General features: G+C 37.1%; 1 protein-coding gene across 3 annotated transcripts in view; it reads left to right on the top strand.

Annotated features, from left to right (window-relative positions):
• The window catches only part of LOC140154794 (beta-arrestin-1-like), a 150723-nt gene that overhangs the window by 41856 nt on the left and 85055 nt on the right, over positions 1-23812 (top strand). The window contains exon 1 of one of the 3 annotated variants that reach the window (XM_072177373.1): positions 6517-6798. The exons of the other annotated variants lie outside the window; for them this stretch is intronic. Coding sequence (XP_072033474.1) covers positions 6725-6798 — 74 coding nt within the window. The 5' untranslated portion in view covers positions 6517-6724. Of the gene's footprint in view, positions 1-6516; positions 6799-23812 lie in introns of those variants that run through there. 3 annotated transcript variants of the gene reach the window in all.

The following is a 23812-nucleotide window of genomic DNA, read 5'->3' as shown; positions in this document are numbered from 1 at the left end:
CCTCCCTTTCTACCAGCCAAAAAATCTTTGCTCCCCCAATTTTATCTTCCCCCATGGATCTTAATTATTGTACTGCCCCTAATGGGTTTGTAAAAATCTTTGCTTCCCCAATTTTATCCTCCCCCCATGGATTTTAATTATTGTACTGCCCCTAATGGGTTTGTAAAAATCTTTGCTCCCCCAATTTTATTCTCCCCCATGGATCTTAATTATTGTACTGCCCCTAATGGGTTTGTAAAAATCTTTGCTTCCCCAATTTTTACCCTTCCCCCGGGCTCATGATTATTGCACAGCCCCTAATGGGTTTGTAACAGGGGGTGCAATTAGCAAACTACTTGCATGTGGGCCATCATGAGTCTCATTCTCAACGGCAAAGCTCACAGACTCCCATTAAACATGCATAGCTGATATTTTGACCTCAAGTTATGGAACATAAGATTTTGTACCCAGCACACCCAAAGGTCATTGTGTCCAGGATGGATATTGTCATGTTTTGAGATCCTAATGAAGTGAACATGGTGAAGGGAAACTGAAAAATACAGGGTGAGTCAAAAAAAGTGCAATAGAGAAAAGAATCCATTTTTATTTAAGAACCGATTTGAACCTTTTAGGTTTTAAAACATTTTATAAATGATATATCCATTAGTGAGCTTGTGTGAAAAAAACAAGGAATTAGCATTTACCGTTTTGTTTTTATGACACATTTTATAGCTATACCCAATTTTAATGTTTGTCCAAGAAGCATCTAAAATTTCTGTGTATGGTAGATTTGGAACAACTGATATTTTCTTAACCTCATTGGCATTGAAATAAAATGGAGCACCCAAATTGTTATTGTCCTTGGTCTTGTTTAAGGAAAAGAAACATTATTTGTTGTTATTTTCATTTTACCTTTACTTTACAGATGTTTATTCTCTATCAAAAACATACACATTTGTACGCGGATTTTTTCAAATGTCGAGATGAAATGCTTGCATAAATTGAAGTGGAGTGAATTATAAATATCCAGTAAGTTGGACATATTGGGATTAAAAAAACTGGAATTGGAGTAGAGTGAGGTATGAAGGACTTAAAATAATGTTAGAAAGTTTGTTTGAACAGAAAAAAGAAATTAAATTAATGCAAAAATCAACCTTATTTAAGTTAAAGTCAGTTTCAGAGCTGGTGATTTTATCGTGCATTGTGTGCTCTCATTAAAAATACATGGTACCTCGTGGACAAATAAGGAAATTGGGTATCGTAGCGAAAGGACTCATAAAAATTAAACGGTGGATGTGATTGACTTCATTTTTTCGCAACAGGTGACTATTGAGTGTGGCATTTATAGAAACTTTCAATAATTGGAAAGTTCAACGTGGTTCTTACATAAATATCGATTATTTGCACTATTGCACTTTTTTTGACTCACCCTGTATGTGACTTAAAACACATTTCCAGGATCTGTGCTTAAAAATAGACAGCAACAATAAACAGGAAACTCGATCCATTACAATTACATGAAATATGGCATGAACCCGATCTTTATCTAAATACCACAATTATTTTTTCTTTTTCATGTTTAATACACAGATTAAAATCTTGGTAAATTCATTAACTTTATAAATAGGAAATATAGTGTATGGTACATCATATTGTGCCAGAGTCCTATGAAGTGGTCTTCAATTTTCAATATCCCAAGTTCAACTTCAAGTTGTTTATCATGCCCAGCAAGGCAACATGCAAGCAAAGAAAGAAAGAAACACAAACCTAAACCCTTAGGCAAGAAATAAATGTGAAGGGTACGTCTAGTACTTTTCCAATAAGACAATTATTAGATTAATTATTGTAATATATGTGGAATATACATTTTCAATTATTCTCAAGGGCAAGCAAGATGACTACACTTGATCCGAGGGAGGGGGACATCTATGTTTACATAGAGAATCCATAGACGTGGCTCATGTGGGTCTGGTCCAGGCTTTGCAAAATGGCAAAAATGAGGGGTATGTTTCTAACAAAAAATCCTTTGTGTGTCCATGTTTTGAAAAATATCAGCTTAAAGCGATACAATCTTTTGTTGGTCGAAGCAACCAAAAAAAAAATTGATTTTCATTATCTAAATCAATATATTATTGAAAAATAACACTTTGATGTTTTGCAAAGGTGCATTCTACAAATCATATACTTTGAAAACTTGCTGGATTTATTGTTGTAAAGTATTTTACTGTTATGAGTTGCAATGAACACACCTAAACCGTTAGGCCCAGAGTGATAGGCCTATCCATAACAAATGGAGGCTGGTTGCGATCAATCAAGAGGCCTGAAGAAAAAACAACCAAAAAGTACACGTTTCAAAAAGTTTTTGAGTAGAATTTCATCCAAAATTTTAACTTCATTTCAACTGATTTAAAAAAAATTGCATTTGGGTGCTGAGTTTATTGACCCTTTTTGAGTTACATCTGTGCGATTAGGTAGCCTTTCCCCTATTTTTGCCGTTTTTGATGCCCTAAACGAGATACCACATATCACGCCCAACCGTAAAAAAATGCCATTTTTTTCTGTGTTTGTATGCGGGTGAAGAGGCCCAAGCAAAAATCTTTGATTGTTATGTTGGAAATGTTTTGTGGCACAAAATTGAAAAAGATACATGTAATTAGCTGAACAAAGAGTGAACTCTTTTGTCAGTGCATCTAGACTCTTTGTAAGTTCATCAGCGGCAAAGAAGAAAGAAAGCAAACCGTTATAGTCAGAGATGCCAATCTTCCGATTTAAATCGGAATTCCGATTTTTTTGTATTTTAACAAAAAAAATCAGATTTTCTAAAAAAAAAAAAAAAAAAGCAAGTTATAGGCCCTAAATTACTTGTTATTCAAGGTTGAAACCATAGAAATACTGCTATTTCAAAAAAAAAAAATTGCCAATTTTATTTTACATAGTTGGATAAAGTTGTACATTTTGATTACTTTTGCTTCTATTGAACAGTCAGGAACACATTGAATTAATATACATTGCTAGCTGTTCAGTAGAAGTAAAAGTAATTAAATGTACAACTTTATCCAACTTTGTAAAATAAAATTGGCAATTTTTTTGAAGTAGCAGTATTTCTATGGTTTCAACATTAAATAACAAGTAATTTAGGGCGATAACTTGCTTTTTTTAACCAAAAATATTTTTTTGAAAATTTAACAAAAAAATAGGGGGGGGGGTCAAAAATTTGATGAATCATCGTTTTTATATTACGCATTATATATATCCATTTTAGCCATGTAGGCCATGTTATTAGGCCAAAAAAATACTTTGGAAAATGTCTCTCATGTACAAAAGTATAGGAAACTGAACATTTAAAACCACTTTTTTGGGATGAAGGAAGCATTTTTTTTCAAAAGTCTAAAACTGGTTTGTATGTTAAAAATGGCCTTTTGGGGTGCTAATTCTGCTAAAATTGCCTGGGCTTAGGTACCTAATTTGCATATTTTATGGTATAATTTTGAGAAAACAAGCCTTGAAGAATATTACATGTATAATAGATAGTCTTCAATACTGCTAAATAACCTTATTTTTTAATCCATTTGAATGTAATTTTACCCTCAGAAATGGTGTCTCCTGCAGTGTAAAATGTGTAGAAACCCTCTGGCTTTGGGTGGGCTTCACCCCCTCGACCCCCATCGGGGCTTTGCCCCGGGACCCCACCAGGGGCCCTTAAGCGGGCCCCTGGACCCCCGGCCGTGGGGGCGATACTTCGGTCGCTTCGCTCCCTACGTTCGCAAATTTCAGATTTTTTTTTCATAACCTGTTGGCATCTCTGTTATAGACAGTACATAACATAATGTAAATTGTTTGATTGATAAGACTAATGAGAGTTGAATTTCAATACCGTTAATATTGACCAGCGCCACACAGTATAATTTGTTTTCCAACTTGTCGTTTACCATGGTTACCATGGCAACAATTTCATATGTCGGGTTATACAAATACCAAAGCAAATTATTGCGCTAAAAATACATGATAATTAAACGGCTACTCGAGGGCTTGTTTATGTTCACTGGTCATTCTAATTATTAAAATTCATCGTCATCGATGTTTTGTCATTTTAAAGTGGACAGAATTTCTTTTAAATTTCTTACTTTGTTTCAGAATATTATGAACAAAATATTTTGGTGTAAAATTGACACTTCATATAACCATTTATTAGTACCGGTACACAGGGGCGGCGCCAGGGTATTTTGATAGGGGGGCAAAACAATTGTGTAAAATGTTAGTGCATTGCGAAAGCGCTGCCCGTCGCGCTTGCGCGAGGCAGGGGGGTGTCTGAGGGGGGATGTGCCCCCCTCAGAATTTAGAAAATTTTCAAAATGAAAGCACAAATGATGCCATTTGATGCACCATTTTGACCCTTTTTAGGGTTATTTATTTATTTTGCAACTGCATATTTTTATGGATTTCATTCACGGGCCGGGCCCGTACCGACTTTCATCCCACTGGTTTTAGGCATGGACCTACTCAATTAGTAAACTCTACAAAATAAGTTCATGGTACAAATGTGCCCGAAGTGAAATAAGGTGGAAACGTTAAATAAAATCGCGCGAAGCGCGAAACAATTTGGCACTTTTTAGGCTAAAATGACCAAATATGAGGTACTTTGGTCAGAAACCCACATACAGGCGTCAACATTGGGGAATGATTGTATGGACCATCTACCCTATCAAAATATTGGGGATTTATACCCCACACCCCGGTCGGATCTACGCCTCTGAATTACAACGCAGTTTATGTTAAGTCAGGTACATTATGATATGATATGCCGGTGGGGTTTTTTTTAATATAAATTGGCACGATAAAATGATATGAATGGGGGGGGGGGGTGTCTTGAGGTTGGAAATATTTCAAATTGAAAGCCGCAATCAAGAGCATAGGCGGAAGGTAGTCGCCCCCTAAGATAACTAAAAACAGAAAAGGTCCACTTTGCGAGAGTAAAAAGAGAAAAAAACAGTTTTTATGCTTTGTCAGAAAAGGACAAAATTTGGCCAATTCGCAAGTGTAGCGAGCAAAAGTAGTTGTGAGAAGGCAAGAGAGGCCATGTGACTTTTATGGGGGAAAATTTGCCGAAAATGGGCCCAAAATATAAAAACCAACAACTTTCAAACCGCGTAGGTCAGTTCCACAAGGGGCAAGATGTCTGAAGGAGGAGTTTCCTCCTTCTAACCATGGTCAGGGAGGGGAATGGCTCCTTTTCTTCTTCTCCCTCCTCTCTTTTTCTCCCCTTCCTTTTCTCTCTCCTTCTTCTCTTTCTCTTTTTCCTTCCTTTTACCTTTTTTTGAAAATCATAGGGGGGCAATTGCCCCCTTGCCCCCCTGTGGCGCCGCCCCTGCCGGTACAGTAATTAGTCCTCTGCCAAGAATTGGCAAAGCAGGCTGTAGAAAGGGTAAGGGCCTGTGTCCAGCCATTCATGTATGCGATAATTCTTGATCTAGCCTAGAATGGGTGTCCATCTTCGCAGCATAAGTGTATCTCAAGTAGGCACTGTTTGAATTTGACGGTGGGTCATTGGTCAAAGGTCAAATTTTGAAGGTCAGATAGGTTGAAATTGCTAAAGCAATATCTTTTGATCTGAGCGAGTATGGATGTACATCTTCGCAGCATAGATGTAGGCGGTGGTTGTGTTTAGAGGTGGGTTGTGGGTCAGAGTTCAAATGGGGTCATAAAAAGGGTTAAATTGCTATCAACCTTGTCAATGCGATATTTCTTGATCTTCTCTTTAACTACCATGACGGGTGGGGGGATCTAGTGGTTTGCGAACTGCTTTGTTATTATAAGGCAAAGTATGTGCAATAATTTGCATTACGCGTCCAATCATATGAAATTTGCATAGGGTTATAATGACTGACAAATTGTATCAGAAACTTGTCATATCATGAGAGCTCTGATTATTAAGAGCTAAAATTTCCTTGAAATTCCTTGGTGCCACTTTTTTTCCAGGCATGCTGGAAAAATGAAATCATATCACCTTTGAAATTTACATAACACAAACTTATATTAGAGTATTGAACTTGGTCACCCTGCAACAATAGTTAGTGATCCAGGACAATGGTTGTTCATTGAACCATTTCTGTCTGTCCTGTAGTCTCAAGGTCTTATCTTTTTGGCATAAGAACAAGTAACAATCGCTGACAATGGGAATATGCGTGCCCTTCGTTTATATCGTGCAATCTGGTCAATGTTAATTTATAGAAAAGGTTCCAAAATCGTGTACATGTATGTACAACACCCGGGTACAACATAGAGGCAACATGTCCAGGAAGGAATAACATGTATGCAAAATAACAGTTTCCTTAGTAACATCCTTACCTGGTATCTCCTGGTAGTAATAGTGGTGTAACTTTTGAATGGTCACAAGTAGTTTTGCAAGTGAACTGATAATACAACCAATACCGTCATCACATCCTGGCATCATCCTGGTTTTGAAATGTGTAAACTTTGATTGAGCTGAACATTTTTTGTGTGTGTTTTTGAACTTTGGATTGGTACATGCCTGTGTATTTACAAGATGTTCTGCAGTTGCAATTAGATTGAGTGTATACCTCCTCTCATGGGTGATATGGTATCAACAGAAGGACCCCAGTAGATCCGACTGGGTCATGATATAGCTCTACTATAAATAGTGTGACCCAAAGTCAAAGGAAATTGCATTTGGTGTATAGTGACATATGTGTGGCAATGGAGTGGTGAGTCAAAAAGCTGCTACAGTATGCCTGATGTAGCTAGTAATGATAGTGTGGCACAAGCATCGGCTGCTCCAAAGAAAGGGAAGCGAGATGAAATGTAAGTGGGAGGGGGGATTGAACGCTTTGTGCAGAGTGCAGTTAGTGAGACGGAAGTGTAAGTGGGAGGGGGATTGAGCGCTTTGTGCAGAGTGCAGTTAGCGAGACGGAAGTATGAGGGGGGATTGAGCGCTTTGTGCAGTCTCAGTGCAGTTAGTGAGACGGAAGTGGGAGGGGGATTGAGCGCTTTGTGCAGAGTGCAGTTAGTGAGACGGAAGTGTAAGTGGGATTGAGCGCTTTGTGCAGAGTGCAGTTAGTGAGACGGAAGTGGGAGGGGGGATTGAGCGCTTTGTGCAGAGTGCAGTTTGTAAGACGGAAGTGGGAGGGGGATTGAGCGCTTTGTGATGAGTGCAGTTAGTGAGACGGAAGTGGGAGGGAGGATTGAACGCTTTGTGCAGAGTGCAGTTAGTGAGACGGAAGTGTAAGTGGGCGGGGGATTGAACGCTTTGTGCAGTCTCAGTGCAGTTAGCGAGAGGAAGTGTAAGTAGGAGGGGGGGATTGAACGCTTTGTGCAGAGTGCAGTTAGCGAGATGAAATGTAAGTGGGAGGGGGGATTGAACGCTTTTTGCAGTTTGCTAGCATTGCTGCATAGGTCTTATTATTGCTGTTTGGGATTGAGGATGATAGGATGCAGATGCTCAAAATATCTTGATGCAACTAAATATGTAGCACGATCTGGTCCATGGAGGCCAAAGGCGGCAAATTTGAAATTGAGATAAAGGCAAAAAGTAAACATGGAGTTACACATATATAAGGGCTATGGTGCAACGTGGCCAAGTAATAGAAGTAGTAGCAGGTCTAGAAGCATATTCTGAGTCCATCTTCTTTATCAATGTTTGCTCTCCGCAAAATCCTCTGTATCAGACCAGGTGAAGATCGAGGGACATTTCTTTAGAAATTCCAGTGCCATACATGTAATAATGTATGGGAAAACTTGTAATTTTGTGTTGCATTAATCAGAGAAGATGTCTTCTCTGCATTATTTAATTATATTTAACTGCATTTTATATGCAAGGGGGCTGGCATTTTCAGAGGTGTAAGTCTTCCGGAAATTCCCGGAATTCCGGAAATGTGGCCAAAATATGGATGGATGATGATAATTTGTCATAAAAAGAGCAAAAAAAATTTTTTTTGAGGGGGGTGATGCCCTTGCAGCCTATTCCCCGGGACTAGCCCGTGCACTTCCGGAAATTTGGCTCGCATGTTTTTCAGGGAGTGGATCGTTACCTCGCTTACACCTCGGCATTTTCTTCCGAGGGGGGGGTCCCAAATTTGCAAAAAGTCGGCGTCAATAAAATTGCGACGACCCCCCCCCCCCATTTCAGCAACAAACATTTTATGACACCCACCACTGATACACCTTGCCCTCTAAACCCCCATTTTTTTGAATAAAATAAACACACTATCTGTGGTCATCTTGTTTATACTCCCTACATTTTGGTCATCAAATAAAATTTTATGACCCTTCCGATTTTTCTTTCCAAAAATTTATGACCCCCTCCAGTATATTGGGGAACCACCCCCTTTCGAAGAAAATGCCAGCCCCCTAAAGGCAAATGGTTTCACATGGTTTCGCACACTTGTCAAGCACTCCTGCTTACTCACCCTGGAAAAAGTGACAAAGCTTTTTATCAAGAAATTAGAAATTCACCTCTAACCAGTACGACGGCAACTTCGTGACCTCTTTTGTTCGATAGAAATTTTTTACGGGTTGGTGAACACGGGTTACGTAACTAAATGTTGAAAATTTGACCGGCAAACATGTTTTAGCGAAATAGCTCCAGAAATGGGAGACACGGGTAGTTTTTGCTTAAATTATGCACCATGATCACGGATAAGATACCAAACATTTGTGCAAAGAACAAAAAGCGAGTAAAAGTTGAATAATATTGAAAATAAAGAAGCTTGAACATGTCCAAAGTGGCCGGGAAAATGAGAAAAATTGCATGTCACGATCACCAAAATGCTTATATATACAACAGTGAGTAAACGCCGATCGTATGCTTTTCTCTAATGATAGATATTAACTAACGTTAGCTTGTATTAAATTTTCAGCGAAAATGATTGGTGGAATAATCGAGTCGTAGGTTGGAAAGTTACTCTCAAAACAGCCCGATGTCGCAATCTTGCGTGACCGTTAGTGACAAGTGTCACTAGCAAAATAGCAGCCGGCCTTGTCATTATATCGAATAATAATCGTCAGAATCGTCCAGTTGACTCCAGTGATATTTATTTATTCAAGCAAAATACTGCATTGACTTACACAATATTGAAGTCAATATAAAAAGTAGTATCACCTCATTTGACTGAACTGAAAGCAGTTTTAAAAATATTATTGTTGATCGAGTCCCTGAATGAGAAATAAGATTGTAAAAGATACGAGTATAGTATAGCAGGTTGTGATGGTCTAGTGGTTGACGCCGTGGTTTGAAGTGCGAGAGGTTGAAGGTTCGAATCCTACAGCATTTCGATTTTTTTCTCTCTTGTTCTGTTAGGCCTATGGTGTATGTGTGTAGACCCGTCAGTATTTATATGATCATTTGAAAATATTTCTATGCAACACGTTTGCAATGTTTTTCTTTATGTGTAGGCCTGCATATTAAAAAATGAGATAGCGTCAGCCATAATTTACGAATTTCAAACCTGATTAATATTTTGGCATAATATTATTTGTAACTTTTACACCGTTCTTACACCCTACCCAGACATACACAAAATCGGAATCAGCGATTCGTGGTCTAGAGAAACATAAATGATAGAACACCACACGGCGGTCAAGATAAAAAAAATGCTTTCTTTCATTTTACCTCATTATTTCTGCTTCAAATGATCAGAAACCATTCCTGAAAGTTGTTTACTAATATCATAAATATTTAAAAAAAAAAAATAAAATAAAAAAAAACCCCAATGGTAGGGTTCGAACTTCCAACCTCTCGCACTCCAGGCACGGCCTTAGCCACTAGACCATCACAACCTGCCAACTTATTCACGTACCTTTTGCAATGTTATTTCTAATTCAGTGTCTCGTTCAACAAAAATCTTTTATAAACTGTTTGTAAGTTCAGTCAAATGGCTTGAAATTACGTTTTATATTGACTTCGATATTTTGTAAGACAGGGCAGTATTTTGTATGAATAAATAAATATCACTGTAGTCAACTGGACGATCCTGACAATTATTAATCGATATATGGACAAGGCCGGCTGTTAATTTTCCTGGTGACACTGGTCACTAATGGTCACGCATTTATTGCGGGAGAAGCCCTTTTGAAAGCAACTTTCCAACCTACGACTAGATTATTCCACCAATCATTTTCGCTGAAAATTTAATACAAGCTCAAGTTAGTTAATATCTATCATTACAGAAAAGCATATAACCGGCGTTGGTTCATAGTTGCAGATATAACCATTTTGGTGATCGTGACATGCATTTTTTCTCATTTTTTAGGCTACTTCGCACACAATAAACATTCATTTTCTCCACAATAATTGGACTTTTACACGTTACTGTTTGCCTTATACTCATGTTTCATATCTTATCTATGGGCTCAATGTGGAAATGAAGGGAGAAACGACTCGTGTATTCCATTTTTTTGATGTTTTCTGAAAAACTGTATTTGCCACCTGATTTTCAACATTACGTTACGTAACAGCAGAGGTCACGCCGGTAAAAATTACCGGAAGTGAGCTAAGTTGCTGTCGTACTGTAACATGTTGGTGTGCTCTACTGTGCTGTGTATTATACAGAACAGCGGTGAAGTGGAATGTCATTACGATTATTGCAGTTTTATTATACCCGGTATTATACATGCTGAATGTAAATTACCGCAATTATTAAAAAATTTGCTTTTTCGTGCTTATTCTAAGAAGTATTCATATAATTTTGTATAGCTGTCTTATTTGTATCATTCAATAAAAGACAAATAATGAATTGGAAAGAAAAATAAACAGTTATGAGATGAGTGGGATGTAATGGGTCAACTAGGCTAGACAGTGTTTAGACAGTGATGCCAGAGTGTCAAATACTTTCTCTTATCTCGTAATTCACTAAACTTAGTCGACTTATAGTCACGTTACTAATATTATTAATGATTTCAATTGTCAGAGGTTGCTGTACACATTAGGAAACAAATTTGGAGAAAACCTTCTGTTAGTAAAATGCTTTGCTGAGCCACCAGCCTGGGTGGCTCACGCTCCAGTAATTTCAGATGATTGAGCTCAGTAATACATCAAAGAATGTCTTCCAATTCATGAAAACAAATAGATAATCAGCTTAACGGATTAAAAGCTTAGAGGGAAGGTCTTGCTACTCAGCAAGTGTTTGTAATTATCATCAGGTTTTCTCCAAATTCATTCTCTAATGATGCAAACCTTAGCAAAATATGGGTCTTAATCCTCCCCACATAAGTGTCGGCTGCAGACGACAAGTTCAAAATTGTCGGTAGAATTAAAAAATTTCAAAATTGTACATTTCATGACCATATTTGGAATTAACATGAAAAATGCATTAATATGAGTACAAACAAGCCCAGTATTGGTTCAGGTGTTTTTGAGATAGCTTTTGATATTTTCAGAAAATATTTCAAAATTTGGGCTTTTCATGTAAAAAGCCTAAATGGCCAGTGTGCAGAGCATTATAAGTTTGAATTTGAAATTAATAATTCTAGACATCATCATGCAATTTGCATTTTTTTAAATATAAAACAGTATACTCAACAAATGGCAAATTTTGCAGTTTGTCAGTGCTCGAAGTTGAATCTTTCCTGATCTGAATTGTAATTAGTTTATTTAGCAAAATGTCACTAAAAAATGGCCTGGCTTTTATATTTGATAGAAGGAAGTTGCAGTGAATATAGTGTATTTTGAGCACATCATATCTATAGGCTTATGTGATAAACATGCCAATTGGCAGATATAACCTTGCAGAATTTAGTGATACTTTCGATAGTACAATTGTAATAGGAAATACACTGTAGAGGAAACTAAATGTACTGTGTATGTGGTAATTTTCGGGAGGGTGTTATTTTCATGAAATTTGCGAAAGTAGTTCCAAGCGGGAAATTAACTCCTTGCGAAAATAACATTCGTGGAAATGTTTGTCTCACTACAAATTGCAAAAATAACTATGTAAAAATTACCACTCATATTGAGCATTGTTGAGTACAGATAGCAAAATGTCTGATTTTAAGGCAATACATCCTGTAATGGCCAGCTGAAATAGGCCATTCCAGTTGAAATCCACACACCCCCTATGGAAGACATGACCTTAATCTTCTACACAGGTACATGTAGATTTTAAATGGAGTAATCTGATTTGAAGTTCACACTCCTTGTGTGGAAGATTAAGGTGTGTCTCCCATACAGGGTGTATGGATTTCAATTGGAATAACGCTCTGCAGTAGAAGATGGAGCCACAATAACTGAAATGTTGCCGTTGTTTGTTTATCAGCATTTTATTTATTTTTTTTGGTTGGAAGGCAAGGTCAGTCATAGATTTCTGCCTTCTACAAATTGTAATCAAATTTAAGTTGTCTTTGTCATTTTGTAGATACAGTGTATGTTGCTCTGAACTGATTCAATTTAGCTGACAGAATGAACAATTATCTTCCCCTAGTGTAAATGCTGGCCATTTCAGCGCAGATTGAGATGAAACATTAACGCCATAATGTACGATCTTATAATAGGAAATTGGATGATTTTTTTTCAAACCTGATTTTTCGCTATATTTGTAATGTTTACACATGTCCAAATGAAATGTACACCTGATGTGTTTGTCAGGTTAACAATTTCGGATATAATGTCATAATTCACACATAAGTCCTCCCACAGAACTCCATGTTAAATGGCCAAAGTAGCTGGGTTTCTTTCACTTAACCTTGTTATTTCTGCTTAAAATGGACAGAATGAACCTCTTCCTGACAGTTATTGCTAAAACTTTTTTCAACATTTTGGGTAAAGAATGTTTAACTAGAGTCAACAGACGCTGAATACAAGCCGCAATTTGACCCCTTTAACTTGACCCCTGGGTTACGGATGGGGTCAACTGCTCTTGCACTGTGCTTAGGATGTCATAAGAAATATTCCTGGTGAATTTCAGCTTAATCGGAACTTATACATGGATTTTGATTTTTTGAAAATTTTTGATTGACCTTTTAACCCTCTTAATGACCTTTGACCTCAATGTAAAAAAAACCTTATGTACACCGACAAAATGCATTGTTCCAATTTTAATTAAAAAATTCTAACATGTTCAGTTCTTGAGATAAAAATTCTTGAATTTATTCAGCTAAAAACAGGAAGTGACCCCTTAATGACCTTTGACCCCAAAATAAAAATACCATGCATACATCAGGGAACACTAATTCATGTATGTTGGTTATATTATTCTGGTCTGTTTACATTTTGAGATAAAATTTTTTGAACATTTTTGGTTTTTGACCGGAAGTAACCCCTTAATGACCTTTGACCCCAAACCTGTAGGCATCCTAAAGACCCTGGCTAGTAGCAATGCATGTGTGCTAATGGCGACTCTCTGCTATATATTTTGTAAAGACAGTGATTTCTATATAAATAAAAGGAAGTCGCTAAATCTTGTGCACGAATAGACTCAGAGATGATTTCACTTTCAGCTCTGATTTATTCGTACATTGATCGGGTACATATTGCCATTAAACCATCTGAGGTTCATTTTTGCAAAATTGATGGTAACTAAGAGAATAACATAAAAACTGTCGTGTTGCTATGCAAAATCGCATGCAGTGGCATTGTGGGTAATAAGGACAGTGTGAACCGCGTAATAATATTTCCATTAAAAACCATACGCAGAGCAACATTGCCCTGTTTTCTGCCAACTGCGAGGTGGCCAAGAAATGATTCAGGCTATCTAGATGCACAACATCGCGTGCTTTAAGAATGATCTTACGAGCTTTTAAGCCCTCACGAGAGCTACGCACCCCATTTTCCGCCACTGCACGAAGTTGGCAGCCAAGAGATTAAGGCTACGTCGCGTGAATGTTATTATTTATTCTAGGCCTATAATGAATCGTCGTTTAGTTTTACAGCCACATTCATACGGGAGATTGAGGAATATAGCCTACGGGGAACGCATTGCACTTTATTTGGTTGAAAACGGTCAAGACCAAGAATTGGCCTCAAAATCAGTGAAAATATGGTTAAAACCTGGGTTTTTCCCGGATTTTTGTTGTCAAAACTCAGTGGTAGCGCGTGCACGTAACTAACTGGCAGCAGGGGGTTGGCGTTAGTACGTGGGCGTAATGAGCAATGTGACGAGCACGTAAGGGGTGTATAATATGCACAGACCAACTTTCCGTGCCAGAGAAATAGAAAAGAAAAGAAAGGAAGACAAAACTGAAAAGGTAGGCCTATGGATGGGTCGGGTTGTAACTCAGTGGTAGCGCGTACCGTAACTAACTGGCAGCAGGGGGTTGGCGTTAGTACGTCGGCGTATGAGCAATGTTACGCTGACGTCGGGTGCATAATATGCACAGACCAACTTTCCGTGCCAGAGAAAATAGAAAAGAAAAGAAAGGAAGACAAAACTGAAAAGGTAGGCCTATGGATGGGTCGGGTTGAGGATACGAGAGGAAAGAAGGAAGCTAAAAATGTAAAAAAACTAAAATAATGAGAACAGAATTAAATAGATAAAATTCAAACGGGAAATCACAAGCTAAGCAGGAAATATGAAAATGGGAACAAAATGTAGAAAAAAGCCAAAACTAAAAGGAGAAATGTAAGAAATGGTAGATTTATAAAATAATGCATGGGAACGGGCTCAATATATGAATAACATGGAAACGGAAATCACGAGCTAAGCAGCATGGGAACAAAATAGACCTATGCAAAAGAAACTGAAGAGAAAGAAAGGAGCTAAATGAATAGAAAAAAAAGAAGAAGACAAAAAAGGTAGGCCTACGGGTAGGCCTATTATACAGATTATGATTACAGTAACTAAATGAAACGGGAGCAAACTAAAGAGGGAAAGAAAGAAACTAATCAGGAAAATTAAGGGAAAAAAGAAGTTAAAATTAGAAACTAATCTCGAAAAATAAGAAAAATAAATAACAACTGAAGGAAACGGAAATCACAAGCTAAGCAGCTGATAAAAATGAAGCTATAAAGGGAAACGATAAGAAAGGATAGATTTAGAAAATAATGGGAATGGGGTTAGGCCTAGATAGATAAATAACATGGAAACGGGAAATCACAAGCTAAATAGCATTTTGTTTTAATGGAAACAAACTAGGCCCGTGCAGAATAAACTGAAAAGAAAATGGAAATGCAAGAAGGGACAGGTTTAGAAAAATAAAATTTACCTTTCAATGATTCTACCTTTTCAGTAATTCCTCCTGTTTTAGTGATCGCTCCCATTTACTCATCTAGCGGGGACCATGCCTGAAGCCTGGTATCCCGCTAGTTTTGAATATTTTTAGCTTTCAGACCGGAAATGACCCCCTTAATGACCTTTGACCTCAATTCTTTTTAGGAAGTTTTAAGCACTGCCACATGTTGATTCATATGCATGAGTCACATGATCATTGCATGAAATTTGTGGAAGGAGTAGCATTTTTTGTGCAATCACACTTTTGACCATTATAGCTAGGTCAAAGGTCACAGCAAGGTCAAAGTCAAATGGAAGGTTTGGCCTAGTCCAGTGGTCATTTGGCTCAAGTATGGTTGAAATCTGTCGAAGCATAAGAGAGCTAGGGCGAAACGTGGCAATTCACACAAAATGTCACGAGGTTGCCAGAAGAAAGAAAGAAAGAAAGAAAGAATTGAGAAGAGACAGAACAAGCCGACATTCGTCGTCGGCTTGTAACAAAATTGAAATTTGATGGAAATTGTACATTAGGCAAAAAAAAAAAAAGGTTTGTCTCAAAGCTCACGAGAAATTTAAAAACAAATGCGAAATGCGATTTAAAAAAAACATTTTTATTCCTGACTTTTTTCATGGTATTTTGAGAAAAAAGTCTGATTTTCGCCGATTTTTTCTGGAAAAAACTATAAAAAAAAAAAATTTTGAAATAAAAAAAGTTATTAGAGATGCATAATTATTACATCTTTATGAAAGCAAGTTGAATGCTCTATAACTCAATGCTCTATCTTAATTTACATAATATGCATATGCAGCCATATATAGGGAGCAAGGAAAACGATTATTGGGTTCTAGAACCACACAATTATGCGATCGTCATCATAAAAATTCACCAACACTTCATTTGAAAACAGAATAAACAGTGAGAGTAAGCTATTGCCCCTGCTATTGCATACATGTGTTACCATTTGGAAACTGGCGCATATAGATATGGTATTCATGTTTGCCAAATATTCAGCCCAAATCGCAGGCTAAAACACCCAAAAAGTCACATAACATTTCTCTTAGCATTGGTGATTATTGGACATGGGGGAAACTGTCAAAAGGTTGTGTTGAAAAAGTCACCCAATTGTGCTATAAATGATTCAAAAGTCACCCAATTGGGCTACAAATCAGTCAAAAGTTGCCCAATTGGGCTATATATCAAACAAAAGTCACTCAATTGGGCTATAAATCAATCAAAACTTACCAAATTAGGCTATATATCAATCAAAAGTCACCCATTTTGGCTACAAATCAATCAAAAGTCACCCAATTGGGCTACCAAATCGCTGAACTAGTAACCGTGTTCTGCACGGTTTAACATGTATTGTAACACTAGTACAGGCCCTGTGGCTGACAAGTCGGGCTGAAATACGCAGACCCTGGGAAATAATACATATTCAGTGGTTAGTGGTCTTCTTAGAAGGCTTGTAAATATATGGGCTACGTACATTACATACATTGTAACTTGCTGCCTTAAATACTGCATGTGTATGGGAGATATTTTTGCAGCGTTATTTTTTAATGTGATTTTCTCATTTCTTAGCAGTGTTACAAGTTGTTATATTCAAAGTTTCAAAAAACCTGCACATTATTTTTAATATTTTGTGATTCTTGCATCCTCATTTTATGGTATGTTTATTCTCAAAATTTCAGTTGATTCCAATTTTGCCATAGCGAGTTATGATGCATGATTGTGTATCAGTTATATTACTCCATAGGTCATTGTGCTGTAATTTTTTTTTTTTTAACAGAACATAAATAAAAATTTAACAATCTTTTTACTGAGTGAATGAATCTGCAAGAAACACCTTGGACACAAACTTTATGTAGCCAGAGGTTACAGGTGGTGTAAAAATCTCAATTTCTTTTGAGAAAAGTGAGGGATGAGGCTATAGATTTTCCACTGCACAGGGGAAATAATAGATTTCAAATGATTTAGCTCCATTTGAATTTCATACACCTTTTGAGAAAGATTCAACCTGAATTTTCCACAGAGGGTGAGTAAGTTTCAAATAGAGTTGGTTAATGTGCTAATTCCCACAGATATTCATACTCCTCCTGTGAAAGATATTTTCACAATCTTCAACAGGGGGAGTGTGAATTTTAAATTGGAGACGGTACAAACACATTTTGAAAGTTTAGACAGAGGGGAAATCTTATTTGGCATGTCGCAGGTAGATTGTATCAATGTCATTTCAATGATTACAAGCCGCTACAGTCACTACTAAGTATTCGAAAATAAAATATTTGATGTAACATATATGTTATCTTTGTTTATTTAATCTATTCCCATTCAATTTCCAGTAATGTTTAATGACATAAAATAAATTATGTTGCTATGTAGAATATCTGGTGGGAAATGGAATAGGAATGGATTTAATAAGAAAGAAATGTTAAATCATATATTCTACAATCTACATCCACTAAAAAGTCTGTAGGGGCCTTTATACTACTAGTCAAAATATTTTTAAAGGCTTTTAGATTTGTGGCTCTGAAATCAACCGTGAAGTGAATAGTGTTAGAATCAAAGCTAGCGAATGATATACAGTGAGATTTTTTGCATCTACAGAGTATATTGAAACAAACCGCTGTTAGCCACCGCTGTTTATTTTTAGATTAGGCCAAATAAAAAATAAACATGTTTCACCTCCCCTTCCGCTTCCTTTTTTTTTAGGTTTCTTTAATTATATTTGTATTTTTTGAAATTCAGTTATAACTTTTCAAAAAATATGTCTAGGAAATAGAGATGCTTTCTAGTATACAAGAAACACTTTTGGAAGGTTTTGTGATAATTAGAGGGGGCCTATCTCTCAGAACAACAAATACAAAAGAGGCCATCTCCTTTTTCCAGGCATTATTGTGTATGCTAAAACAGCTCTAATTATGGGTATTTACACCGATTTTGCTGAAATAAAAAGCCCCCTCTTCCTCCTTTTTTTCAAAAACACGGACGTGAAACATGTTTTTTTTTTTATTTCACTTAGCCTTACTAATGTTAGCACAAAACTAAAGACACATAAAATTTCACTCGGTCATTGTTAAATTTATATTAAAAGCGCCAGATCCAAATACTGAATTTTTTTTTATTCTTGCACTACATTCAATTTGAAGAAATGGATATTGATTATTTTTAGCCATTAATTGTATTAGCTAATAAAAGGAAACCACGCAAAATAAATCACTGGCATTTAATAAAAAAGCATCGAAGCTGTACATGTGTAGTGCATGATTACGTACAAAAATAAATGTTTGAAATAACATATGCTATTTCCTGTGTAAATTTGTGTTTGCCCGGTAGATGCGGTTAAAAGCAAGAAAATATTTATTATTGATGCTTAAAAGTAGTATTGTAACATTTCCATAAGAAATAGAATTGTATTTCTTTTCCACAAAATGTTAAGTTTCACTGTCAATTTTGATTCAAACAGGTGAGGCAAAGCAAAGAAAATAACTGTTTATTCCAGCACATATGGTCACCAACATTTGCATGTCACTCTGTATGTGACTGAGGTCGATCCTTTTTGATGTGTTAAGACCTTCCAGCACACCATGTATATGTACAGTGTTATAAACATCGCGTATGTGGTCGAATATTATTTTGATCGTGTAATTTTATTCAATATCTCAGATTTTGTCACCTCAGCCTTGATTTTTGCTGGCAAAGCAGTTTGCTTTTTGTTTTGTTTTTTGGCTACATGTGCTACATGCTAATCGCTCAATTTTTTTTAGTGTGTTTTTGGACAACTTTTTTTTCTATAAAAACAAAATCATCAAAAATGGGGGAAAAAGTAATGTGCTAAAATGTGTCTTTTAAAAGTTGTTTATTATGTGGCATCTACCGGTAATATGCTTCTTTAAAAGTTTTTTTTTTCGGCTGGAGCTTCATTGACCAGAACATACTACACGTTTCAGGACATGTTTCATAAATAAGATAATGCCTATGCGAAAAAGGCATGGTTGAACTATGGTTAACCATGGTCAACCATGGTTCAACCATGGGTTTTGACCATGGTCAAACCATGGTCAACCATGCTTTTGAAAAATGGCACCACGGCCAGAGACCATGGTCTATCTAAAGTGACCATGGTCAACCATGGTTAAAACTTAGCATGTTTGACCATGGTTGAACCATTGTCAACCATAGTTCAACAACCAGGGTTTTGACCATGGTCAACCATGTTTTTGACCATGGTCAACCATGTTTTTGACCATGGTCAACCATGTTTTTGACCATGGTCAACCATGGTCAACCATGTTTTTGAAAAATGGCACCACAGCCAGAGACCATGGTCAACCATGGTCTATCTAAAGTGACCATGGTCAACCATGGTCAAAAATTTGCATGTTTGACCATGGTTAAGAAACAATAGCAATCAAGGAAGAAACAATAGAAAGAAACAATAGCAATCAAGCTTAAACTTTAAATTAGCACCCAATAGAGGGCAGGGCCTGAAGAATGAGGGAAATTATGGGGTAAATATTTAACGGAATAAACTGCATAATCATATTATTTAGATTTATTCCATTAAAAATCTTATTTTAACTTATCAAATTACTAGTTTTTATATTCTATGGTGTCAAATATTTATTCACAACGTTGTAAATACGCATTAAATACGATTAATAACAACAGAGCGCGCTTTTTCTCATTCACTACCCAGAGTCAACCATGGTCAGGTGAGGTGATGACCATGGCTGACAATGCTCAGCCATGCTAAAGCATGGTCGACCATGGTATACTTAAAAGTGACCATGGTCAACCATGGTCAGGTGAGGTGATGACCATGGCTGACCATGCTCAGCCATGCTAAAGCATGGTTGACCATGGTATACTTGAAGTAACCATGGTCAACCATGGTCAGGTGAGGTGATGACCATGGCTGACCATGCTCACACATGCTAAAGCATGGTTGACCATGGTATACTTGAAGTGACCATGGTCAGGTGAGGTGATGACCATGGCTGACCATGCTCACCCATGCTAAAGCATGATTGACCATGGTATACTTGAAGTGACCATGGTCAACCATGGTCAAGTGAGGTGACGAACATGGCTGACCATGCTCACCCATGATAAAGCATGGTTGACCATGGTATACTTAAAAGTGACCATGGTCAACCATGGTCAAGTGAGGTGAAGACCATGGCTGACCATGCTCGGCCATGCTAAAGCATGGTCGACCATGGTATACCATGGTGACCATGGCAACCATGGTTGACCATGGTCAAGCCACCATGGCTGATCATCGCTGACCATAGTTAACCATGGTCAACCATGTTTTGACCATGGTTGACCATGGTTGACCATGCTAGCACGGTTGACATTTCGCCTAGGTAGTATCAACTATTTAGTAATTGGGACATTTCTCAAAATTAGGAAATTGCTTGATGTTACAGGATTTATGCAGTCGGATAGTCAAGTGGTCGGTGCACTTTTGTGTTTAGTTAATAAGATTTATATGGATTCATAATACAGATACAGGGATTTTACAAGGACTGACTCTGTATCTTTGAGCTGAAATGAAACCCATGCATTAGGATCAATCATGCTCAACTATGAGGACACCGTTCTTTAACTCCAATAGGCTTATAGGTGCATTAAAAATGACTTTTGAGTGTATTGGGTACTGAAACTCATACTCCATAATTTGAAGTCAATGTTTTTTGCTGTGATAGTTGAAAGGAGGTTATTGAACTTGGCCATGGGAGGTGGGATTATTTTGACTCATATTGTGAAGGTTTACAGATATTTATAGTGCGCATTCACTCTCACTCACATTGCAAGGGAATTATAACCACAGGGAAGAAAGCCATTGGGCTCATTCCAGTTGAAATCCATACACCCCCTATGGGAGACATGACTTTAATCTCCTACACAAGGAGTGTAGATTCGGGGGGGCACTCACATGTAAAGCGGGAACGTCCCTTTTTCAGACTCTTCAATGTCCTGCAGACTAGCATTTGAGCCTCAAACTCTGACAATTGTAGCTCTTTGAGCTCGAAAAATTGGAATTATTTAGCTATACAGCCTGTAATTTGGCCCAAATTTCAGTCCTTCAGGCCCATATTTTGCCCTAAAATCAGTTCTTAGTTCTGTGCTGCATACCCCTACCAAATTTTAAGTTGAGTGCCCCCCTCCCAGTGTAGATTTCAAATCGAGTCACCCATTCAGCTAATCCGTGAAATTCATACTCCCTGTGTGGAAAATTAAGATCATATCTTCCATAGGGGGTGTATGGATCCAACTGGAATAGTCCACATCAAGAGATTCATCGCTGTACTTTGTGCTGACTTTCTCACCAACAGTCGAAAATGAAATGTTATATTTCACACACAAAACAAGGCGTATATTTATTTTATCTACAAGGGATGAGCTGCATGTGATATACGCTGCTATAAATAGAACACAAAGTGCGATCTCATTGCATGGAAGAAGTTACCCACCTCCCCACATTTCAAACAGCTTATGCATATATATAGAAACAACCAAAATTTCTCATCAAGTGGCAACACCAGAAAAAAAATGGGGGGGGGGGAGGCATGTGGGAATTTTTTTTTTTTTAGGGGGGCAACATTCATCAATATTTGGGGGAAATTGTCACAAAAAGTTGGCATTTTAGAACAGTCAGTAATCGGTTCTCTGTAGTAGAGAGAGATGCTATCATCAAAGCTAGAATCGCTGAAGCCCTAGTGTGCATATGAATGGTGCATGTACACACATTATGACACATACGTAGTTGATGCAAGTATTTTGGCGTGGGTGTTTATAAGATTGAATATCTTGATGCAGTGATGCTCTGCAAAGTTACAAATGCTATACAATTTATGTGAACTTTTGTTTTGATTGCAGTTATTGTATGTGTGTCTCTGTTAATATTGGCATTTTTTAAATAAAGAATATTGGGTTTAATTATGAATTGTTTGGTGTGTTTCACTTTTTGTCTCATTTGAATTTGTTCAGAAAGATGAATATATCTTGGACATATGTGTAATGGGAAAGAAAACACCAACACCTCTATGAGACTATAATGATCTCATTCCCAGTGGCATAAGGTCAATGACCTTCATTGAACAAGTAAGGCTCAAATTTTAACCTCAAGTTGGGGAATATGAGTTTTGGACTAAACACCTTCCAAAAGTCATTATTTGAGTGTAGAGTCATATTGGTGTTTAAGGAACTGTGTCATAGAGATTGTCATGTTTGAGTTCCTAGCGTGTGTAAAGGTCATTCTTTGAGCACAGAAGCATATTGGTGTTAAGGAACTGTGTCCTAAAGATTGTCATGTTTGAGATCCTGGTCACTCTTTTAGTTTAGAAGTGTTGGAGTTAAGGAACTTTGTTCTAGAGATTGTCATGTGTGAGATCCTAAAAGTCATACTTTTAGTTTAGAAGTATATTGGGGTTAAGTAACTGTGTCCTAGAGATTGGGATGTGTGAGATCATAGTGCATTTTACACATATTTTTGAAATTGTTTCAATTAAGTTGAGCATACACACATCATTGAGCAAGTAACATACACATTACATTAAACCTAGAACAAACATGTTTAGCCAGGCCTGTAGCCAGCATGAATTTTTGTAGGGCGGTAGTGAGTTTTTCAGACTTTTCACTGGGGGAGGGGAGCGGTTTCTGGTTGAGCGATCACTGGGGGAATGGTTATAGGGCCTTCATTCAGTCCATTTTGCTTAGGAGGGGTTGTACGCCGCATCGTAAGACTGACAAAGTACGATTTGAAGAGAAAAAGGAAAAGAAAAAAACAAGAAGAAAAGTCTTTATCTGTTGTTGTGCTATCTACCTAAGATGTCAACTTTGTTTTAAAACAAATGTTGTGGTTGAGCTGCATTGAATACTAGCCTAATTTCTATATGAATAGAATACAACACCTTGTTATGTTTTATGTTTGCTATTAGATTGAACAAGAAACAGAGTATTAAATAATCTGTAATAGTCTATTTTTGTAACACTTACTTACCGTATTTAGTCAAATAGTCGCCCCCCCTCAAATAAACGCCCCCACCACTTTTTTTCAACCAAGATGTTTCAAAAATGCTGATATTTCCATGCTATCTTGTGTAGTAAGCTTACCAAGTTGTCCACGTGGTCGTAAATTGCGTCAATAATTGAAATCTGGATTGGAAACCCGGAAGTGAACCAGAAGTCAGTGTTTCTAGTTCATAGTTCATCATTTTAGCGTGAGTTTTTAGTTTTCCTAATGATTTTAATGGGAATTATCGTTCTAAAATTGACCTTGAATAAACGCCCCCCCTTGGGAAAATGTAACGTCCCCGGGGGCGTTTATTTGACGAAATACGGTATATAACATCTGATTTTGAAAAAAATGTTACATCACATCCAATTTACATAAAGTTGTACAAAGTAAAAACTAGATATAAATTATATATGATTACATTTTGGGTTTTTTTTATTATTATGCTATTAAAGAAGCTGAAGAGCTAGTTGGTCAATGAAGATGAAATGAAGAGGTATTCATTCAAATTAGGAAAAAATTTTAAATCTTGATCAAACCTTCATGGAATGAAGCGATCTCTGTTCTGTGAATGGGGCCTGGGGTTATACATGTAGTCACGAGCTTGCAAGCTGTCATTGCAAACCATTATAAATTAGAATAACAAGGATC

The sequence above is a fragment of the Amphiura filiformis genome, chromosome 6 (genome assembly GCF_039555335.1).
Source record: "Amphiura filiformis chromosome 6, Afil_fr2py, whole genome shotgun sequence".
Lineage (NCBI taxonomy): Eukaryota > Metazoa > Echinodermata > Ophiuroidea > Amphilepidida > Amphiuridae > Amphiura > Amphiura filiformis.
Note: the sequence above shows the minus strand (reverse complement) of the source record. Positions and strands in the feature narration are given on the sequence as shown.